The sequence below is a fragment of the Protopterus annectens genome, chromosome 1.part0 (genome assembly GCF_019279795.1).
Source record: "Protopterus annectens isolate FY-2018-M chromosome 1.part0, PAN1.0, whole genome shotgun sequence".
Classification (NCBI taxonomy): Eukaryota; Metazoa; Chordata; order Ceratodontiformes; family Protopteridae; genus Protopterus; species Protopterus annectens.
This window is the reverse complement of record NC_056725.1, coordinates 1862109963-1862131816: the sequence shown is the minus strand read 5'-3', so window position 1 is coordinate 1862131816 and position 21854 is coordinate 1862109963. Positions and strand designations below refer to the sequence as shown.

Here is a 21854-nt window from a genome sequence, read left to right as displayed (position 1 = left end):
AAAAGAACAAGGTCACCTTCATTGGAGCCTGTATGCTCTGCTGCACAATCTCCTTTGCTGCAATCTGGAGCGGGCAGTCACCGGTCCTCTTCACACTCCTCTCGGTCCTCCAGGCTTTTGGATCATGACGTGGAGAGACTGGTCAGTAGACTCAAGTGACAGGCACTTGCCAAATTGTTATCAAGCCCAGCCTATAAGGAATTGGCTCCTTTGGCCCATCCATTGATTCCTCCTCAGACTGTCTTGAGCTTGGAGCCAGAGTGCATGGAGGTTCGTGGTGGTGGAACTGTCAGCTCCGGTTACTTCTCCTTTATCAGTTCCGACACCCGCTCCAATCTCCCCAATGTCTCAGTCCATCAATAGATCTGTGCACCGAAGCTCTCTCACCGGCTCTGAGGGAGAAGTGGCATCAGACCCTTGTCCAACCCCGCTCTCCATCTCAGAGCTTCGTAGCAGGTGAGCTTGGTTCCCACATTGGCCTTAAAGCCGTCACTGTCAGTTCGCAGGAGATGTCCGGGTTTTCGGAGCCGGAGGCTCCTTCGACTCGGGACTGTGGCACCTTCGAGGTGATGAGCGTGTTGTCTCCTGAGACCATTCCAGCCTTGGCTCCATTGGCACCTTCTCCCTCAGTGCCTGTGCCTGCCTTTGACCATCCTCCTGCCTCCAAGCATTGGAAACCTGTGCCCCAGGATGCCCCATTGGGTGACCCCACTTCTTCCAAAACCTCCACCGAACACTCTGCGGTCCCTCGGAAGAAAAGATGTAAGAGGAAGCATCTGGACTCCCCTGAGTCCATCACTTCAGACAGACTTGGATGAATCAGAAGGGTCCCCATGGTCCCTCTCTGAGGATGTCTCCTTTTCGGACATCTTGGAAATCCTTAGAGGGGTGGCTGGAAGTCCCTAGCCCCTTCTAAGGATAGGTCTGTCTACCTGGACGCATTTGGTTCCCTACCATCCACCTCTTATGTGTGTCCGCCTTTTGACCCACTTTGGTCTGTAGTGAGTCGAAAGGCGTGGAGCGCTCCAGACACCATGGAACCAGTTCTGAGGAGACCGAATAAATTTATAACTGCATCCGAGGATAAATCCTTTCTTTCCAAAGAGGTCCCTGTTGATGCAGTGGTGGTGGCAGCAGCCACTAAGAAGGAACTTGCGGAAACTTCATTTCTCCATCCGCCGAACAAGGAGTACTGTATGGTGGACAGGTATGGGAAGCATGTGTTCTCTTCAGCGACCTTTACCCTCGGGTCGCTGAATTACTTGTCACGCTTCACACGACTTCAGAGGGACCTCTTAAAGGAGTTAGGAGATACCCTGCAGGATCCTACAGCTGATAGAGTTGCGAGCAGGGCAGCTTCCCAGCTTGCGACTTTGGCTTCAGTGGTTAACTCCTCCATGAGGCTCATTTCTTATGTGGCAGATGGAGCGAGTAGGGCAGCAGGTACCGGAGTTGTTTTGCGAAGACACTCCTGAATGCGCCTTTGTCAGTTTGCGGAACCTTTCAAGTCTTCCTTTACCAATACCCCCTTTGATGGCTCGTCCTTGTTTGGGGTTCAGGTAAAAGAGAATCTCACCAGGTGTGAACAGGATGGCAAGACTCTCTCTGCCGTAGGAGTCTGTTTTTCCACGCCATCTAGACCCTATCCTAAAGGTTAGATGATTGAAAAGATGTGGTTTTGAAAGTCCCAGAGAGCTTTGCCTGACACACGTGGAGATTTTTACTGTAGGGGCAGAGGGGGAAACAACAAGGGAAGACACCAGCCTCGTGGCATAGGGGGTCCGCCACAGCAGGGTGACAGATACGATCTCTGCTAGGCCCTTCCAGCACTCCTGAAGGGAGGCCCAACTGTCTGCCCCTGGAGGTAGTCGGGGGCAGACTATCACTGTACCTAGCAGCCGGGCAAACTGTCATGAAAGATGCATGGGTACTGTCAATAAAATCCAGGGGTTACAAAATTCCCTTTTACCAGTTACCCCCCTCAAAAGAAAAATGTGCTATCCCAGATGTTCCACCCAGTCTTCGGGATCAAGCAATCCTAGAGGTACAAAGATTACTAGAAAAAAGTGCCATCCAAGAATTCCCTGCAGACCAAATCGAATCCAGAACTTACTCAAGGCTTTTTTTAGTTCCAAAAAAGACAGGGGACTGGAGACCCATTTTACATCTCAGCAAGCTAAATAAATCTGTAAAAAAAAGATGACGTTCTGGATGGCAACACTCTTCCCTTCTTGGGTCATGTCAATTGAATGTGCTCCATAGATCTCCAGGATGCGTACTACCACATAAAAATGGACAGGTAATCCAGGCGATTCCTACGCTTCCGGCTGGGAGCCAGTCATTATCAGTTCAGAGCCCTGCTCTTTGGTCTCACCACAGCCCCCAGGGTGTTCACCAAGTGTATGGCAGTGGTCATGGCTCACCGGAGGCATCTAGGATTCCAGGTATTTCCATATCTAGATGACTGGCTCCTCACTGCTACCACTGAGCATCAACTAATCAAAGCGCGGGACTACACAATCCAAACTTGTTCCCAGCTAGGCATCACCGTAAACTACAAAAAATCTGCCTTGTTGCCTTGTCAGTCTATTACCTTCATAGGGGCAGACTTCGATACAAGATGCATGATAGCGAAGCTGCCTCAAGACAGGGTGTCAACCATTCGTCAGCAAGTTTAGTTTCTCATGAAGAAGACGAGAGTTCAGGCAAGAGAAGTATTATAAGTCTTGGGCTCAATGGCTGCAGCAATTACACTAGTTCATGCCGCGATTACACTAGTTCCTTTGGCATGTTTCCACTTGAGGGTTCTGCAGTGGCTTCTTTTCGTCCAGTAGTCCTTCCAGGATTTACCAATGTCACACATGATCTTTATCATGGAAACTTGCAAAAAGGACTTAGTATGGTGGCTTGTCTTCCTACAGGTGACTTTGGGCAGACTCTTTCTAGACCCCCATCCAGTAGCCACAGTGACCACAGATGCCTCCCAGATAGGGTGGGGGGGCATTATCTGGAACAAACTGTCCAAGGAATGTGGCAACCTCATGAGTACCATTTGCACATCGGTGTTCTAGAGATAAGAGAGCAGTGCTTCTGGCATTGCAAGCACTTCAAGACTCTCTACCTACCGGGACCATTGCCATTCAGACAGACAATATGTCAGTGGTATGGTACATCAGCAGGCAGGGCGGGACCAGATCTTACCCTTTGTGTCGGGAGGTGCTTCGAGTATGGCAATGGGCAATGTCTTCCCAAGGTTTTTCTGATTGCGATGCACATTCCTGGGAAATGTAGCGTGATAGCGCACAGGCTTAGCAGGGCTATCCTCATGCCTCACGAATCGGCCCTGAAGCAAAGAAGTTGCGGACTTGATTTTTCGCAAATGGGGCCAGCCATGCTGCAATCTTTTTGCCACTCCCCTTAACAACAAATGCACAGCTACTTCTCCCTAGTCCACCCCCTGGGACAGTCACCCAGGGATGCACTTGTTCATGATTGGCCTCCGGCACTACTCTGTTTTTCCACCTTTCCATTCAGACAGACAATATGTCAGTGGTATGGTACATCAGCAAGCAGGGCGGGACCAGATCTTACCCCTTGTGTCGGGAGGTGCTTCGAGTATGGCAACGGGCAATGTCTTCCCAAGGTTTTTCTGATTGTGATGCACATTCCTGGGAAATCTAGCGTGATACGGACAGGCTTAGGAGGGCTATCCTCATGCCTCACGAGTCGGCCCTGAAGTAAAGAAGTTGCGGACTTGATTTTTCGCGAATGGGGCCAGCCATGCTGCAATCTTTTTGCCACTCCCCTCAACAACAAATGCAGCAGCTACTTCTCCCTAGTCCACCCCCTGGGACAGTCACCCAGGGATGCACTTGTTCACGATTGGCCTCCGGCACTACTCTGTTTTTCCACCTTTCCATCTAATTCCAAAGGTACTTCAGAAAGCAAAGTCACTGGGTTGCAAACTCATCCTCATTGCTCCTTACTGGCCTCGTCAGATATCGTTTCCGTTTCTTCGCCATCATCTGCAAATGGAGCCTTGGATACTGGACCCAGTTATGAACCTTCTGATGCATCAGTTGGGCGTACTCCATCCTTCCCTCCAAACTCTCAAGCTGACTGCTTGGTTTCTCCACTTCCGGTCTTAGCCAAGCTCCCCAACATTTACCCGGCAGTACAACATATCCTAGTGTCCTCTCACAAGCTCACTATCAGGAAGATTTACACTAGCAAATGGAAGAGGTTCTCTTATTGGGTGAAGAGTAATGATATTGATCCCTTCAGTGCTCCTGTTCACAAGATTCTTGATTTCCTGGCCGAAACCTTCGAAAGAGGGGCAGCTGCAGCTGCTATTGGGGTCCATCTAGCTGCCATCTCCAATTTTCATGTAGGAGACTTGGGTTCTAATATCATATCCCATAAGTTGTGCAGACCATTCTTATGAGGTACAACTCTTTTACGGTCCCCAGTAAGACCCCCCCCCCCCCCCCGGACCTAAACTTCATTTTAGCTTATCTGGTTCTTCCACCTTTTGAACCAGCGGCATCTTGCCTCCTGAAATTTCTGTCTTGGAAAACCCTTTTCTTGTTTGCTATCACCTCAGCTATAGACGGGTTTCTGAATTCCATGCTGTATCTGTTTGCCCGCTGTATCTCATTTTTCACAAAGATAGAGTCTCTCTTAGAACCAATCCTTCCTTCTTTCCAAAGCTATGTTCAGAGTATAATTTAAATCAGTCCATTGAGATTCCTGTATTTTTCCCCATTTATGGCAAAAAGGCAGAGTAAAGACTCCACCAATTGGATGTTCATAGACAATTACGTTTTTACTTAAACAGGACCAAAGACCTTAGAAAATCAGACCAGTTGTTTGTATCCTTTGCTGACAATAAACAAGGTTCTCCAGTTTCAAAAGTGACCTTATCAAAATGGCTGTCAGACACAATCAGTTATTCTTATGATTTGCGTAAAAAGACACTTCCAGGCAGAGCCAGAGGACATTCAACCAGGGCCTTCACCACCTCTTTTGCCTTCCAAGCCAAATTGCCTTTAGTTTCAGTCTGTGCAGCAGCAACATGGGCAAATCCTCATACCTTTATCACTCATTACAAAGTGGATGTGGTCTCCCAGAATAGGGCATCCTTTGGTTCCACGGTCCTGAAGAGTTTGTTCCAGTGAGCCACCCAAGAACCAGGTACTGGGGACACGGTCCCAGCCAGCAAGAACGAAGGCGAGATGAAGGACAACAAACATGGAACATTATGGTAGATACATAACTTCTTTTTTTTCCTGATTTAGTCATTTGTGAAAGTTTTAAGTAAAACATTAATTTTATCTTGGCCAGCTCCATGACTCCTAATGTAACACTCTGGCCCTCTGGATGAAAGAGAATTGTATCTGACCTCTGTTTCATGGCCTGTTGCACACGAAAGTGTATCTACCTGGATTTCATCTGTTTCTGTATCTAATTTGGTTGTCACACAGAATTACGTGAACCTCTGTCTCCAGGCAGGCCAGCAAGAGTTTTGAGAAGTCAGCTGACTCCTGTGAGATAAATTTCACAATGACAAAATGAATTCAGTTTTCTGGATTGAACAAATTAAAATCAGTAAAATGAGGACTTTTTCAGTTTTTTTATTGGTAAAAAAAATTGACTCTGCTTTCAGGATCAGATGAGGTGATGTGGCATGAGGTTTTATATCCGATGAGATGCTTTATCAGTTTTCATTTATCAAGAGTATCCCAAGTTCTGGGATCATGTCAAGAGTCTTCACTAATCATTCCTCTGAAGTATTCATTGGTCAAGTCATAAAAGTAAGTAAGGATACACAAAGTTCAAACAAACAGGAAACTTTTATTCTTAACAATGTGGCAACTAAGCATAAATGGCGTTACTTCAGCATCTCACTCCCAACAAACAGATAATTTAGTAATCATAATGTACTAAGGACTAAGCACTTCTTAAAAGGACAGTACCATACATTACTATTAAAAGAACATCTGGTTTATACACACACAGCACAAGCAAGCACTAACAGCAGAAAATGTTTGTTTTTCCTGATTGAATCATTTGTGAAAGATGAATTAAACCATTCATGTTAGCTTGGCTGGCTGCATGACATAAAAGGGTAAAGCCCTGACTTAGACTCAGGTGACTTGAATTTGATGGGCAGCTTGGGCACCTGTTGATGGTGTGGAGAGGAATGAAGAGACTTCCCCTGCTTGTCTGTCCTCAGGAAAAGGTTTGGGAATGGCATGCTTAAGGTAGATGGGGTTCTTGACGTGCTGGAGGGATAGATTTATCACTCAGAGACTCCCTATGCTGTGGAATAAAATCCCGGTCCATGTGAGGCAGAGCACCTCGCTGGCTCTGTTCAAGAGAAATCTTGACCTGTGGATGGGAGATCGTAGGTTTACCCCGGGAATCATCTCTGTGTCACTGGTGGACAGAGGCACAACAAACTAATGGGCACAGTATTTTTTCATATAAGGGGTGGCGTAAGCCACAAAAATTTGGGCTAGGCTTATAAATGCCTTAGGGCAGATAGCCTAGTATAAACCTATGAACCTATGATGTGTTGTCCCGATAGAGATAAAGGTTCACATTGTCAGGCAGATATTGTGGCTAAGTCTGGGGGCATTCCTGTCTTTGGGCCCAGGAAAGAGATGCTTTGGAGGCAACACTTCTTGACGGATGCAGCCTTCAAGTGACATCTGCATGCAGGGAGTATGTAGGGGTAAACAACTAAGCAACCTATCCTTCAAAAGCAGCAGTGATGGCTGTCTAGCACTGACTCCCCTTGGGACCTTTTGCTAGCTGTGGAAAGGGCTAGTGACCCTCCATATTGCGTTGTCTGGTTAATGGGGCTTAACCTATGGATTGGAGCATGAATCTCATGAGGGGTGCTTTGCTTTGACATGGAAGTCAAGAAGAATCTCTGCATAACAAGGGGATTTAGAAACGCATTTAGTCTTGACAGCAGTCATTATTCCATTTGAGGGTAATCAGAAAAACAATTGTTTTGTCAAATTTTTGTTACAGTTGTCTTTTAAAGTGTGAATCAAGTATGTTTAACAAACTAAAACACAGTTTAGGTTGTAATAATGGTTAAATACGTGTTAAAAAAGTGAAGGATATTATGCTAAAGTCATTTAGGATGAAAACAGTGGTTGATCCTTGATAGGTTGCTTTAATGCAAAACTTAAATGTTATTTTCTTTTATAGGACAGATTGTTGTTTCAGTCCAGATGATAAGCTCCTTGTCACTTGTACTTCAGTCAAGAAGGGGGACGGAAACGGAAAGCTACTTTTCTTTGACTGTGAAACATTCCAGAAGATGTATGAAATTGAAGTCACAGATGCTGTATGTATTTTTCTGCACTTTATTTAATAACGTTTAATTACATTGTATTTAGTTATTTCTCTAATGATAAGGCTGAATGAATCATTTGTATATGTTAAGAGACTGATATCCAGTAGCTTTTAATGGATTTCACGTCATTGTCAAGACAACAATACCAAATCCAGATTTATTTTATATATATTTTGCTTTTACGTACCTGGTTTGTCCAATTGGGTTTAGTCAAAAAACACTTTTCAGCGGATGCTTGGGGAAAAAAGTTCCAGCATTATTATTACAAACATTTTTAAAATACATTCAGTAATGTATATGAACAGACATTAAGTAATGTACGTTAGAGAAGGGGTGACTTGTACATCGACAACCTATTTGGAGAACAAACATTCTCCAGCATGGTGTTAATGTATGGGTAACACCCACTGAAAAAATGAGTCTGCCTCTTCACAGCAGCAAATTAAGCAGCTACGGAGCTTGGCAGTTAAAATGCCAACGTCAGCCATTCTTTTATATTTGATAAACAATGGTTTGCTTTAAAATTCAAAGAAAGTAAAAGCACGTGTCTGCGAGCGTGCATGTTAGTGTGTGCATGCATTACAGAGAAAAAGAAGAGGGACAGTCATTGCTGATTGCTTCAAGATGTCAAAAAGCAGAGACCTGGTATACAGTTGAGTGACTTGAATGAGTTACCAAAACATGGGACTGACAGAGCAGCAATTTAGAGTAAAATCATGGATAGTAAAAAAAAAAAAAAAAGGGGGGGGGTAGGGGGTTGAGAGTTGCACTTTTTATTTTCATTCATTTGATCACAACTAAACATCTGTGTGTGAGAGGCTGTTTTTTCTGAATGTGTGTCTTTCTATGTATATGTTTGTGGGTGTGTCAGTCTGTATGTGTCTTATGTTTGTGTAAAAGTTAATGTAGGTAACCATTAAAAGCCTACACTACTTATATTTTGTTACATGTACTACAACAAGATTGTAACTATAGGTGGAGGAACTATTTTACATGAAAAATATAAAAAACATATAGTAATAAAAATGGAAAAAATTATCAGATAGCCCATTCTCTAATTGCAGTAATGCCCTCCAGGGTTTGTGCTGTTGTGGAAATGATTCCCTTCCAGGGGTCAAGAGGTACACCACTGGGTATGCATTATTTCCACAGTAAGACACATTCCGGAGGGCATTATTGATTGCTTAACAATTGCTCATTTGTTTGCTAATGAGATCACATTTGTATGAAATAAAGGCAAGCATTTAGAGTATAAAAGATACTTGTGCATTAGTAGATGTTGAACTTTGAGCATTTGAAGTGGTGTATTAGGGGGTTGTCAGACAGATAGTAGATAATGTGATTAGTGCTTAGGAATTCAAAGAAATGGAGGTGAGTGAAGGAACTCGGTAGGGCAAACACTGTTAATGTAGTTAAGAGGTGGTGTATAAAGTAGGTTCCTAGATAATTATATATATATATATATATATATATATATATATATATATATATATATATATATATATTTATAGTATCATAAAGGTTATATAAGAAATATAGAGTTGGGGGTGAACAGTGTCACAAAACTATGTATAAGGCTGGGAGATGCTAGTAAAAGAGAAATGGTTTGATATGGCAAGCTGAAGATAACAGTAGCATTTATCTTGGAGGTATAAAGGAACAGATCCATTGATTTGATCGATTAATTCTTAGTTGTTTAAAATGAGTTTGCCTTCAGAATGGAATTCCATGGTAGTTAGATGTCGTTCAGTAGTTTAGCTACACTATTTGAGTATAGAGTCAGCTGCGGTATTAGATGATTTAGTTATAGTGATTAGACATTTTTCTTTAGAGCATAAAGTTCTGTTGAGAAAGTAGTGTTGTAGTAAGTTAAGATTGGGCAATTTTCAAGGTTGTAGAGAAGTCTGTGTGTGTTGTAGTTAGCTGAAACAGAGGTGCTGTGGTAGTTCTCACCATTTTAATTCTGTGTGGGCTAGGCAATGGTGTGTTTCATTGTTATAATTTGCTGCAAATTTGGCTATTTTACTATAGCATTGCTCAAGTTTGGACAGTTGTGAGACTTGAAGGTTAGTGAAGATTGGAGCAGCATAGAGGAGAGATGGCAGTAAGAAAGTAAAGGCTATATGTCTTTTGGCTAGGTTGGTAAGGTAGGTTTTTGTTCAGTATAATTTTTTAACCATGTGTGATACATGGTGCTCGAATTTTAAGTGGTCATCTTGTTCTGTCATGGCGTTGGCAGGGATGATAGTGAGGACTGTTTTGGTAGCAATCTGTTTTGTAGTAAAGATCAGTAACTTTGGTTTTGGGGAACGTAGTAGTGAATTATTTAGCCATGTTTCAGTCTGTACGAAGGATTGTTGTGCAAAGGCCTTGGAGTTCAGAGAGATTGGCAGAAAAGTTTAGGTTTGCGTTATCAGTGTATTGAACTAGGGTAATATTTTTTGAAGCCGTATAGAGGTCTCAGAATACCTATATAGGATTCTGTGAACTCTCCCAACTCCTCATTTCATTAACTGTAACACTATGCGATACCTTTTCTGTCTTACAAATTCTTCAAGTTGCTGATTTTTATTTCAAAATGTCAAATTGAGATTTACAAACATGTTGTCCATTCTCAATCACTGACCTGCCCAGGATCAAATGACCTTTCACCTTTGCTTATTAAGAAATGTAAAGACTTTCCTAAGAAACCACCAGTGGTTACAAGTAAGAAGGCAGATATTTCGTAGTCATCTATTGATATTCATCATATTGACTACAGTTACAGTAGCTCTTCCTGTGTATGAGTTACATCCTACCAAAGATATAACAGCTGACCGGCTTCCAAAGCTTCAGGGCACCCTCCACATGCCTAACTCTCAGGCAGCTTGAGCTGAGCAGACATGTTTGGGCTCAAAGCCTTTCTGAGCTTTACTGCCATTGAAGAATATGCTTCTCTTAGACTTCCTTGTATTAACGGTAGGCCTGTGCTTTCCATTGCTATAAAGAAAAGTTCCATTTGGGGAAAAAAAACTTCCATTTTCTTAATTTTATTGATGTTTTATTGCTTTCCTCTTCAGCAGTTATTTTAAAGCTAGGAGTGTTGTGTTTTAACAGACTATGTTGAGACTGTAATGTACGTTAAAATCGAGTGGTTATTTTTTCTGCCAGTTTGAAAATGGTGTAAACTAACTGAAAATATTTTATGTGAAGTTGTTCTATCTCGCCTTCATTCTTACTGATGGGTTCGGAGCAGATCCTCAGCTCCGACTCTGCCAAATGCAATAGCTTGAAGTCTTCAACCAGCTCGTGGCCTACTCCCTATCCCATGATGCACTGGTGCTTCCCTCAGATCTCATTTGCCGCTGCAACAGATCATGCATGTCAGCAGCTCTGGCCAGTGAAATTTAAGTACATTTCTTATTGTACTTATTGTTAATTTTTTTTCTTTCAAATTTAGCTAGTAGTACTTAGATTAGTTAGTTTGAACAGGAGATTTATCCATAGTGCTTGTGCTCTCCTTAGTTTATAGAAACTTTTCTTTGTTGTGTGGCTGTTTTGTTAGGCCTAGTTAAAAACTCCCTTCCCTATTTAGTGTGCTTTAAATATGTGCATATTTTACATAGTTATTTGCTGTGTTTTCTTGATGGCCTAAACTTAGAGACTAATGTCTTTACTTTGAGTCCGTTTTTATTCTTAGGGCTGAGTTGTGCTTTAAAAAGGTTTCATATTGCCTGTTTAAATTAGAAGGCTTTATAACTTTCCGTGTGTGTGTGTGTGTGTGTGTGTGTGTGTGTGTGTGTGTGTGTGTGTGTGTGTGTGTGTGTGTGTGCTTTAGTGTTAGGTTACTGTTAAAGCCTGTTAGGTTTACTATCAAAAGTGCGAACGGCACTACGTCGACTGTCATATACTCGAACATGGAAGGTCGTAATCAGTAATGTCGAAGACAAAATAATCAATCTAGGAATGGTTTTAACATGGGTCGAGGTAGGGGAGATGTTTGTAGTTCGGAATAATACTGAACACCTACCTCGACCCATGTTAAACCATTCCTAGATTGATTATTTTGTCTTCGACATTACGACCTTCCATGTTCGAAAGTATATGACAGTAGTGCCGTCGCTTTTGAGTAACTATATATATATATATATATATATATATATATATATATATATACATATATATAGGTAGTGTTCTGACCAAAATGCATATATTTTTTTCTGTGTGTATTGTTTCTTCCTTGTAGCATGTCTCAGCAAGAGAAGTCAAAGTCTGGATTTATGAAATGTCCTAAGTCCATAACTGATGGACACTCAGAATGTTTTTATTGCTTAGGTGAGGTTCACCTGCAAGAGGACTCTTTCATATGCCATTTGTTTAGCAGTAGAGTGTTGCATGAAAGGAAGAGTACATTGATTGCTAGAGGTCAAGCACAATCTTCCTTTCAAGAATCAATGGACAAAGACCATACCCAGGACAGGACGTCAAAATCTTCAAAAACTTCTGGGTCGAAGCCAAATAAAGGTTCATCAACCTCTAAAGTAACAGATAAACTATCTGCAATGGCTCTACAAGTTTTAGAACCAATGGTTGTTGGTAGGAGCCAGTCCCCGTTATTGGAACCAGTATCTCCTACCGTCAAGTCACCTATCCTCCAATCAGTGGCATCATCTGTAGCCTCTTCAGTCCTCAAGGCTTTCAGACATGGATGTGGATCATGTGCTGCAGAGGCTTCTGCAGACACTGGTGCTGGCCAAACGTTTGTTTGGGGCTGACCCTCGGGGCTTCGGAGCCATCCAAAACCCTTCCTTCTTCCATTCCTCTTCCGACCCAGCTAGAGGTTTCAGAGCTGGAGTGTTCGGAGCTGATGATCGTGGCACCATTTGGGCCAACACCTGTTCCAGGCCTGTCTGTTCTGACAGGTCAGACTTCCTCGGTGCTGACTGTGGAGTGTAGGAGCCGACACTCAAGGGTCGGGTCCGGAGAGGATTGTCGAACTGACTATTTGGTTCCGACTTTACCTCTCAGATGAGTTCGGTGCCTACCTCAGGCTCAAAGCCCACCACTTCTGTGCGGAGAGAGTCACCTTCTTCTTCGGATTCAGGGGCTTCTCCTCATTGTAGCCGGGGGACTTTCGATGCCATGAGAAGAGTATTGTCCCCTCGGGACTCCACATCATCAGGACCAGAAGCCCCCACTGATGAAGTTCCCAGGAAGAGGTTATGCATGAAGAAGCATCTGCATTCTCCACAGGAATCAGTCACTAACTTAGATGAGTCAGAAGGGTCCCCACAGCCCCCCTCGGTGGATATCTCTTTCACAGATTTCTTAAATTCTTAAGCAGAATGGTGACTGGAAGCCCATTAACCCTACTGATGATGAGTCAGTCCTCTTGAAGGCTTTCTGGTCTTAGCCCTCCGCCACTTGGGTGTCTCCGCCTTTTGATGAGCTGGTGGAGCTGGTCTCTCGAAAGGTATGGGAGTTCCCAGATACCATGGAACCTGTCCCTCGGAGCCTAATAAATTTATAACTTCCCCCCCAGGACAAGGCCTTTCTAACCAAAGGAGTACCTGTTGATGATATGGTGGTGGCGGCAGCCACAAAGAAGGAATTGTCAGAAACCTCTATGTCTGTCCATCCTCATAATAAGGATTCTAGGATCCTGGACAGATATGGAAAGCGCATGTTTAGTTCAATGACCTTTGCCCTCCGATCGCTGAACTATTTCACGCATTTTCCTAGATTGCAAAAAAATCTCCTAAAAGAGCTGAGAGATACTCTACAGGGTTCAGCAGCTGTGGGGATATCAGATAAAGTAACTTCCAAGCTTGCTACCCTCAGTTCCCTTGTAAACTCTTCCATGCATCTGGTCTCATACGCAGCTGATGAAACGAGCAGGGCAGCATCCAGGAATGTGTCCTATGTTCCTTTGTGGAGCCCTTTTAAGGCATCCTTTGTTAACACCCCTTTCGATGGCTCAGCCCTTTTTGGACCCAAAGTGAAGGAAACACTTACCAGGTGTGAGCAAGATAGAAAGACTCTATCTGCCATCAGAGTCCGTTTTTTCCACCCCTACCAAACCTTATCCCAAAGGTCAGAAGGGAGGGAGGATGTGGTTCCATAAAACTCGGGCTTTCCAAGACACACATGGTGAGTCCCCCCTAGAGGCAGAGGAGGGGGTAATAATGGGAGATGCCGTCCACTCAGCAGAGGGGGTCCTGCACAATCAGGGTGACAGAGATCAGTTCTTTGGGAAGCCTTATCAGCACTCCTGAAATGAGGCCCACCTGTCCATCTCTGGAGGCAGTCGGGGGACGGTTATCTTTGTACCCAGATGCCTGGCTAAAAATAACAAAAGACTGCTGGGTACAAAGCATCATTTCCATACGATATTCTATTCCCTTTGCTACCCCACCCCCCTCTTGTAAGAAAAATCCCGGACATTCCACCCAGTCACAGGGAACAAGCAACCATAGAGATTCAAAGGTTGCTGGAAAAAAGAATCATCCAACCAGTCCCAGCAGACCAGAGAGGATCAGGAACTTACTCAAGGTTCTTTTGGTTCCAAAGAAAACGGGGGACTGGAGACACATTTTGGATCTCAGCAGCCTGAACAAATCAGTCAAAAAGTCAAAGTTCCGGATGGTCACGCTACAGTCGATACTTCCTTTTCTAGGAAAAGACAATTGGATGGGCTCAATAGATCTCCAGGATGCGTACTACCACATCAGAATGGCCAGACCATCCAGAGATCATCTGCACATTTGGCTGAGGGACAGTCACTACCAGTTTCGAGCTCTGTCCTTTGGTCTCACTACAGCCCCCAGAGTGTTCACCAAATGCATGGCAGTAGTCACGGCTCACCTGAGACGTTTAGGATTCCAGGTGTTTCCATACCTAGATGACTGGCTCCTCACTGCCATCACCCGGCATCAACTCATACAAGCAAGGGACACAACTTTGAACCTCTGCAGTCAGTTGGGGATTATCATAAATGCAGAAAAATCTGCCTTGTCGCCATTGCAATATACCGTTTTTATAGGTCTAGATACCGTTACCATGACCTTAAAACTTCCACCAGCAAGGGTTTGTGTTCTGTATAAACAGGTCCTGAACCTTCTCTCAAAATTAAAAGCCCCAGCTTCAGTGGTGCTCAAAGTGTTGGGGACAATGGCGGCAGCAATCATTGAGATTCCTTTAGGTCGAATGCATGTGCGTATACTGCAGTGGCTCCTGTTCACGCATTGGTCCATTCAAGAACTTCCAATGTCACATGAAATTGTAATAACAAACTCATGCAAGGACCTTTGGTGGTGGCTGACATCTCATCAAGTAACAATAGGTCACCCCTTTGTTCTACCCACTCCTATCTGCACTGTGACCACGGACACCTTCCTGATAGGGTGGGGGTGGGCATCATCAGGGAAGAACAGTTCAAGGCACATGGAAGGAACACGAGTCTCACCTGCATGTCAGTGTCCTAGAGGTGAGAGCAGCACTTCTAACATTGCAGTCCTTTCAAGACTCTTCCTGTAGGGACTATTGCAATTCAGATGGACAACATGTCAGTGGTTTGGTACATAAACAAGGAGGAATCAGATCTTACCCCCTATGTCGAGAGGCCCTGAGAGTATGGCAGTGGGCAACTTCCATCCAGCGCTTTCTGATAGCAACGCACATCCCGGGGAAGTCCAGTGTGATAGCAGACAAACTGAGCGGAGCAATTCTGTTGCTTCACAAGTGGTCCCTGAAGAAAGAGGTAGCAGAAATTATATTCCGCAGGTGGGGCCAGCCTTGCTGCAATCTCTTTGCAACTCCAACAAACACGACATACAGCAAATACAGCAGCTATTTTGCCCTAATCCCCCCTAAGGGAGATTCCCCAAGGGATGCGCTTGTACAGAATTGGCCCCCAGGTTTCCTTTATGCCTTTCCACCCTTTTCATTAATACCCAAAGTTTTGCAGAAAGCCTAGGCTCTGGGAAGGACCGTCATTCTAATAGCCCTTTACTGGCCTTGTCAAATTTGGTTCCCCTTTCTCCAGCCTCATCTATTGGAAGAACCTTGGATCCTGGACCCAGTTCCAGAACGTCTGATTCATTCATCAGGTGCTCTTCATCCTGGGCATCAGTCCCTCAAATTGACAGCTTGGCTGCTCCAATTCCAAATATAGCTAAGTTTCAGAATTTCTCAACTTCAGCTCATCATATTCTAACATCCTCTCATAAATTATCTACCAGGAAGTTATATCTTAGTAAATTGAAAAAAGGTTTTCTATATGGGCATTTCAAATCAGTATTGATCCATATCTGGCTTCAGTTTCATCCATTTTAGAGTTTTTGACTAAACTTTTCAATGAGGAAGTAGCTGCAGCAACCATTAGGGTTCATTTGGCAGCAATGTGCATTTGAGACCACCCATTAAATCTCCGGCTATGCCATGGAATCTAAATTTTGTTCTTTCACTGATCATCCTACCCCCATTTGAACCAGCCTCATCTTGTGACCTGAAATATCTATCATGGAAAACCATTTTTCTCATAGCTATTACTTCTGCTTGGAGGGTTTCAGAGTTACAGGCCTTGTCCATTAAAACCCCATATTTGATTTTTCATAATGACAGAATTTCACTTAAGACAAATCCATAGTTGTTACCCAAGTTTGTTCAGAGACAAATCAAAGACTATAGAGTTACCTGTTTTTTTTCCCCTAAATGTACTAATAAGATGGAACATATCCTGGGAATAGCTTGATGTCCACAGGCAGCTTGGATTCTATTTACACAGGACCAAGGAATTTAGAAAATCAGAACAGCTCTTTGTTTCATTTTCAGATTGAAAGAAAGGTGCTCCAGTGGTAAAAAAAAAAAACACCTTATCAAAATGGTTTACAGATTGCATCTCCTTTACATACAGTTATGTCCATACACCATTGCATCAAAAAGTTAAAGCCCACTCAACTAGAGCTGTCTCCACATCTTCAGCCTTTTTGGCCAAACTACCAATAGATTCCATTTGTGCAGCAGCCATGTGGTCCAGGCCCTCATACCTTCATCACTCATTACAAAGTGGATAGGGCCTCCAGGGACAGAGCTTCCTTTGGTTCCACTGTCCTGAGGAATATACTCCCGTGAGCCACCCAAGAAAGATGGTGCTTGGGACGCTTACCCATCATTAAGAATGAAGGTGAGATGGAACAACTTCACATAAAGACGTTATGTACTCACCATAACGTTCCATGTGAGTTGTTCATCTTGCCTTCATTCTTATGTCCCACCCTCCTAACCCCCTTCCAGTTTGTTCTTGGGGACTGAGAAGTTGGACAAATCATGGCTGTATTGGTCTTTGTCTGGTTTATTCTTGATATTACTATTAAGAATTTTTTCTACTTACATTAGTTAGCAGCAAACAAGATCTGTGCATCATGGGATACGGAGTAGGTCACGAGCTGGTTGAAGACCTCAAGCTTTTGCATTTTGGCTGAGTCTGAGCCAAGGATCGGCTCTGAACCCATCAGTAAGAATGAAGGAGAGATGAACAACTCACATGGAACGTTATGGGCAGTACATAACTTCTTTTTTTTCATGTGGAGAAATTTTCTTACTATTGTGAGGCTGGCATAGTGTTTTAAAGTCTTGTTTTTCTGTAATTAAGTAACTTTTGTGGACTAGTATTGTTCACCATAGTTGCTGCATGTCTTCCCCAGGAACGAGATACCATTTGTGTCTTTAACATGGAACAGAGACAGACAGTCGGTCCTTCTAGCCATAAAAAGAAAAAAAAAACAGCCTTTAACACCACAGCAGGCCAGCAATTTGCCTCAGCCACAGGTGAGTGACTGCTGTGGCCATTTGTTGTACCTCAGACCATTCGTCTTTTACCCCAGATCCCTCTAGTATAGCACCTACAGCCAGAATGGACCAGCGGGTTAGCCATGTCCTCTGCGGCTGTTGGTGTCCCCTCAGTGGGCAAAGAAGAGCTACTCTTGTTGGTCCTAGGAATGGAAACAAGGAAGGTTTTCCTTTTGTGTCAGAATGCTGTGTCCATCCCTGGGGAAGCAACTGCTGCCATTAGTAACACACTTAGCACCAATTTTCTTGTAAAAAAAATAACAGAAAATCAATCGTACCTCCTACATTTTCTTTAGATAGGAGTAATTTACTGGATCTGACTGAAGGTTTAATTCAGGCTATTGATCCTTCTTGTAAAATAGCTTCTGGCAAAAGAAAGGGGATATCACTTTTCCTGAAGAGATTCAAAATCCTGACTCTGAACAGGAAGATGCAGTGATGGATACAGGAGTTTTTCCTCAAATTTCTGATTTAGACTCTGAGGAGATCTCAGTTTCTGATTTTCCCTGTGAGGGGTTCTCTTTTTTTCTGAGGCTGTAGCTCGAATGTGTTAGTGTTTTCAGTGGAAGAACACTCAGGTTTCTCAGTCCTTCAGAAAAGGGTGCGAGTTGTTACAGAAGTGTTTTCCAGAACCTGCACCAATTCGTCCTGTTTTGTCTATTTTAGAGGCTGTGCGTGCGCTACTGCCTGCAGTTCTCCTCATAGTCAGCCAGCTGCCCCAAAAATGGTAGATAGGATGTATAAAGTTCCCCAGATTTTTACATTTTTATACACTTTTCCCAAACCTGAACCAGCAGCTATAGCTTTAGCTGATCCCACTGTGTTAAGCCCTTAATTCCAGTCCTGCTTTTTTCTGATAAGGATGGGAAAATTCTTGATGGGTATGGGAAAATTCTTGATGGATATGGGGGAAAGGTGTGTACTTCTGCATCTTTTACTTTTCAGAATTTTGTATTGTTGGGCTCGTATGTTAAAGTTTGTTATGACAAATTGTGCAATTATGAGGAATGCTTTATCTGGGGTTTCTTGTGAGGAAAAAAACTGCTTTAAATTTGTTTCTTCTATTGTACAGGTCAGTACACTTTGTTTACAGAGTCTTTGTATATATAACTCTGTTGATTCGTCTTCCAGGGCTATGGCCACTGGTATTGATTTGAGGAGGTTTGCATGGCTGCATTCTCAGAACATCCCAGATGTTAAAATTAAGATTTTAAATTCTCCCTTGGCTAGAGACTTGGTGTGTGTGTCCCCTCTGCCGTAGAGGTGATCTAAAAATCTGTTGAATGGGGCAAGCTGATCCAGGGAATCTCAAAGATTTTTCAGCCTTCATTTTCCAGATTTTTTTAAGGTATTCTATATCTTCTCATCCAATTTTGACAGAAAAAAAACCAAACATCTCAACAAAATACAGCAAAACAGATGTTTAAGAAGAAATGGCAAGGGGGTTCCAAAAAGAAGTATTGAACCTCCCAAAACCGAGGACATTCTAACAAGCCTGAATGTCTATTCAGGAGACCTTGTTAAAGTTATCTAGCTCTATTTCTAAGATTTCACAGTCAGACTTTGGTGACTGTGAGGGAATACCTGAGGATTTTTGTCTTATGCCATCTATGATTTTCACGATACCCTTGGCAAGACTCCACATGAGAAGGTTGCAGTGGTCTCTAAAATCTGTTTGATCCCAGCATCAACAGCCTTTATCTTTTCAAGTCCCAGTGCTGGGATTTGTCAGAAAATAAATCTTTTGATGGAGGTAAGAGATTTAGTTAAATCCAGATCTCCCATTCTCCCTCCTGGCTCCAAAGCAGTCAGTCACCATAGATGCTTTAGACTTTGCTTGGGGAACAGTGTCAGGAAGGATAAAAGTGTATAAAGTGTGAGATGCCAAGGACAAATACAAGCACATAACTATCAAGGAGATGCTTGCTGTAATCAAGGCAATCGACTCTCTGAACCATCTTTGGTCCTCAGCACCTCTTCAAGTGGTTATAGACAACAGCAGTCATGTGGTACATCAACAAGCAAGGAGAACCAGGTCGTACCTCCTTGCACACTAGCCATGTTAGATGGCTAAAGCTTCACAGCACAGTCTCACTGTACAGGCATCCTACATTCCTTTTGAGCAAAACTGTGTGTCAGACAGGCTGAGCAGGACAAGGACAAATGCTCACAAATGGAAATTAGACAACAGGACTTCCAACATTTGATCCATCTGTGGAGGGTTTCTCAAGTAGACCTCTTTGCATTCTCTCTGAACAATCAACTGTCAAGATGCTGTTCCAGGACTCCATGGAAGAAGGCCTGCAAAACAGCTTCCTTTTCTTTTTTTGGGACAGGAATTTTTCTCTATGCTTTTTTACCCTTTCCATAAATATCCAGGGACTTCTGAAGATTCAGAGGGAATCCCCCAAGGTCACTGTGATGACTCCTTTCTGGCCCAGGCATCTGTGGTTCTCCCTTCTTTTGGAAAGGCAAGGGGAAGTTACCACAAGCTTCCTCAAAGAGTGAATCTACTCACACATTTACAGGGGTGTTTGATGCACTCTAGTTTCAATCAGCTTCAACTGATGACTGGATGATTTGGTCTTAATGCCTTTTAGACATCTGTTTACTGAGGAAGTGCAGCAGGTAGTAATGGAGACAAGAAAACTTGTTACTAGAAGAGCATACCTTAGCAAATGGAAAATGTTCTGTAGCTTGTGCCAACACAATAACCGGCACCCATTCAGGGCTAATTGTTCTCAAGTTCTAGAACAATTGTGAGAGTTACTATCCTGTGGCCTTTTTTATTCCTCCATCTGCATGTGGATCCTCCTCTTTCAATGCAGTCTTGTCAGAATGCTCTTGAAAACGGTTTTGCATAAGAGCCCTCTAAGAAAACCGGTGCACCCCCCTTGGAATTTTAATTTTGTGTTAGAGAAGCTAACAATTGCTCCATTTGAACCAGCTAATCTGGCTCACTTGAGTTTCTTAACATAGAAGACAGTTTTACTTACTGCTCTGACTTCTGAAAGAAGGGCATTAGAGTTGCAAGCTCTTGTGGTGAGTCAGTGCTACCTCATTTTCCACAGGGACATGCTTTCTTTGAGAATAATTCCTTCTTTTATGCCTAAGGTGGTATCTGAAATTACTTTAACTATCAATGTCTCTGTTTTGTTTCCTAAACATGAGGAAGAAGGGATATGCCATACCTTTGATGTCCTCAATTAGCTCAGGTGCTATCTTGACAGAACTAAATCTTTCAGATCTTCAAATCAGTTGTTCAGTTCTTGTGAAGGTAGGTAGGGACTACCTGTGTCAAAGCAGACTTTTTCCAAATGGTTGTCTGAGGCTATTAACTTTTTTACTCAACATAAAATAATTATGCAGGGACAAGGCCTTGGGTTCATCTATGGCTTTTTGGAAAGGATTGTGCAAGTATTCTAGAAGCTGCTACTTGGTCCTCTGTACATTTTACAAAGCATTATAAGCTTGGTTCCTTTTTTAGATCCAGATCAAGCTTTGCTAAGACCATTCTTCAGAGGCTGCTGGACTTTTCTCCATCCTACTTCTAAATGTAATTCATTAAGGTATTGTACCCATAAAGGTAAGGCTACTGCAGCAGTAATCAATACAATGAACAAAGTGCAGTTGTGTAAGTTAAACTTAGCATAACCATAGATGTTGGAAGGATCATAGCTATAGTAGCTGCTCCCTCTTCATCCCCCTTGTTTTTTAGTGTTTTGTTTATGCCGAGGTGTGGTCATTTATTTTTTGTTATTCTGGAACTGTTCTTTCAGGGCTCAGCCTCCCTTTCTCTGCTGGCAGGAAAACTCAGAAAGGCTTTGTACCCAAACTTGTCTTTTAGTTAGCTCAGCTTGAGCTGCCTGACAGTTTGAGTGTGTAGAAGGTGCCCCGAAGCTTTGGAAACTGGCCGGCTGTTATGTTTGCAGGTTGTAACCCTTTAAAGCTAAGGCTACTGCAGCAGTGTTCATTCAAGCATCTACTTTTATGGTAGTTTTAACTTGCACAACTGTACTTCTCTTGCACTTACAGTAGCAGTTCAATTACAATAAATTGCATAAAAAAACATGCTTTGAATTTAGGGAGTCAGATTAAATGCAATAAAGGTATTCATTCTAGCAAGTGCAGCAGTGAATGCCAAAGTTTAAAATAGCGGGATTAAAGCTTTTCGATTGATCCAAGTGTCCCGGTCATTCTGTTGATGTGGCAACACCAGTTTTGGTTTGTTTCTTTCACTCTGCAGTCTCCTTGGTTAATTATCTAGTGTGAAGCTTCTCAGTGGCAGCATGTACATTTTTGGAATGAGGTGGACAAGCTGTCAGTGCTTCAGACCTACCGTACTTTACAAAATGCTTTAGTGTACATGTGTAATATTGTGGCCATTTTTAACACAGAGGAAGGATGTCAAATTTAATGCGTTACTCTGCAGCATGCCACTTCATTAGTATTTGTTAAAACAACTGTTTTAAAAGAAATATGTGGTACTTATTGGCATTCTGCAGAACAGTGTGTTTGCTGTTAGCAGCCTGACCATTGTCATTTACGTAACACATGCTAGTGATACTAGCTACCACTGCAAGGTTAGCAGAATTTAAATCACTATGAAATATGAAAGGGATAACCGTTTTTGAATGAGTTTTGAAACCCGGAG

At 42.9% G+C, this 21854-nt stretch overlaps 1 protein-coding gene across 1 annotated transcript in view; it reads left to right on the top strand.

Annotated features, from left to right (window-relative positions):
- The window catches only part of WDR70 (WD repeat domain 70), a 2546720-nt gene that overhangs the window by 1720777 nt on the left and 804089 nt on the right, over positions 1-21854 (top strand). The window contains exon 13 of the mRNA XM_044069907.1: positions 7225-7363. Within this exon, the coding sequence (XP_043925842.1) occupies positions 7225-7363 (139 nt within the window). The remainder of the gene's footprint in view (positions 1-7224; positions 7364-21854) is intronic.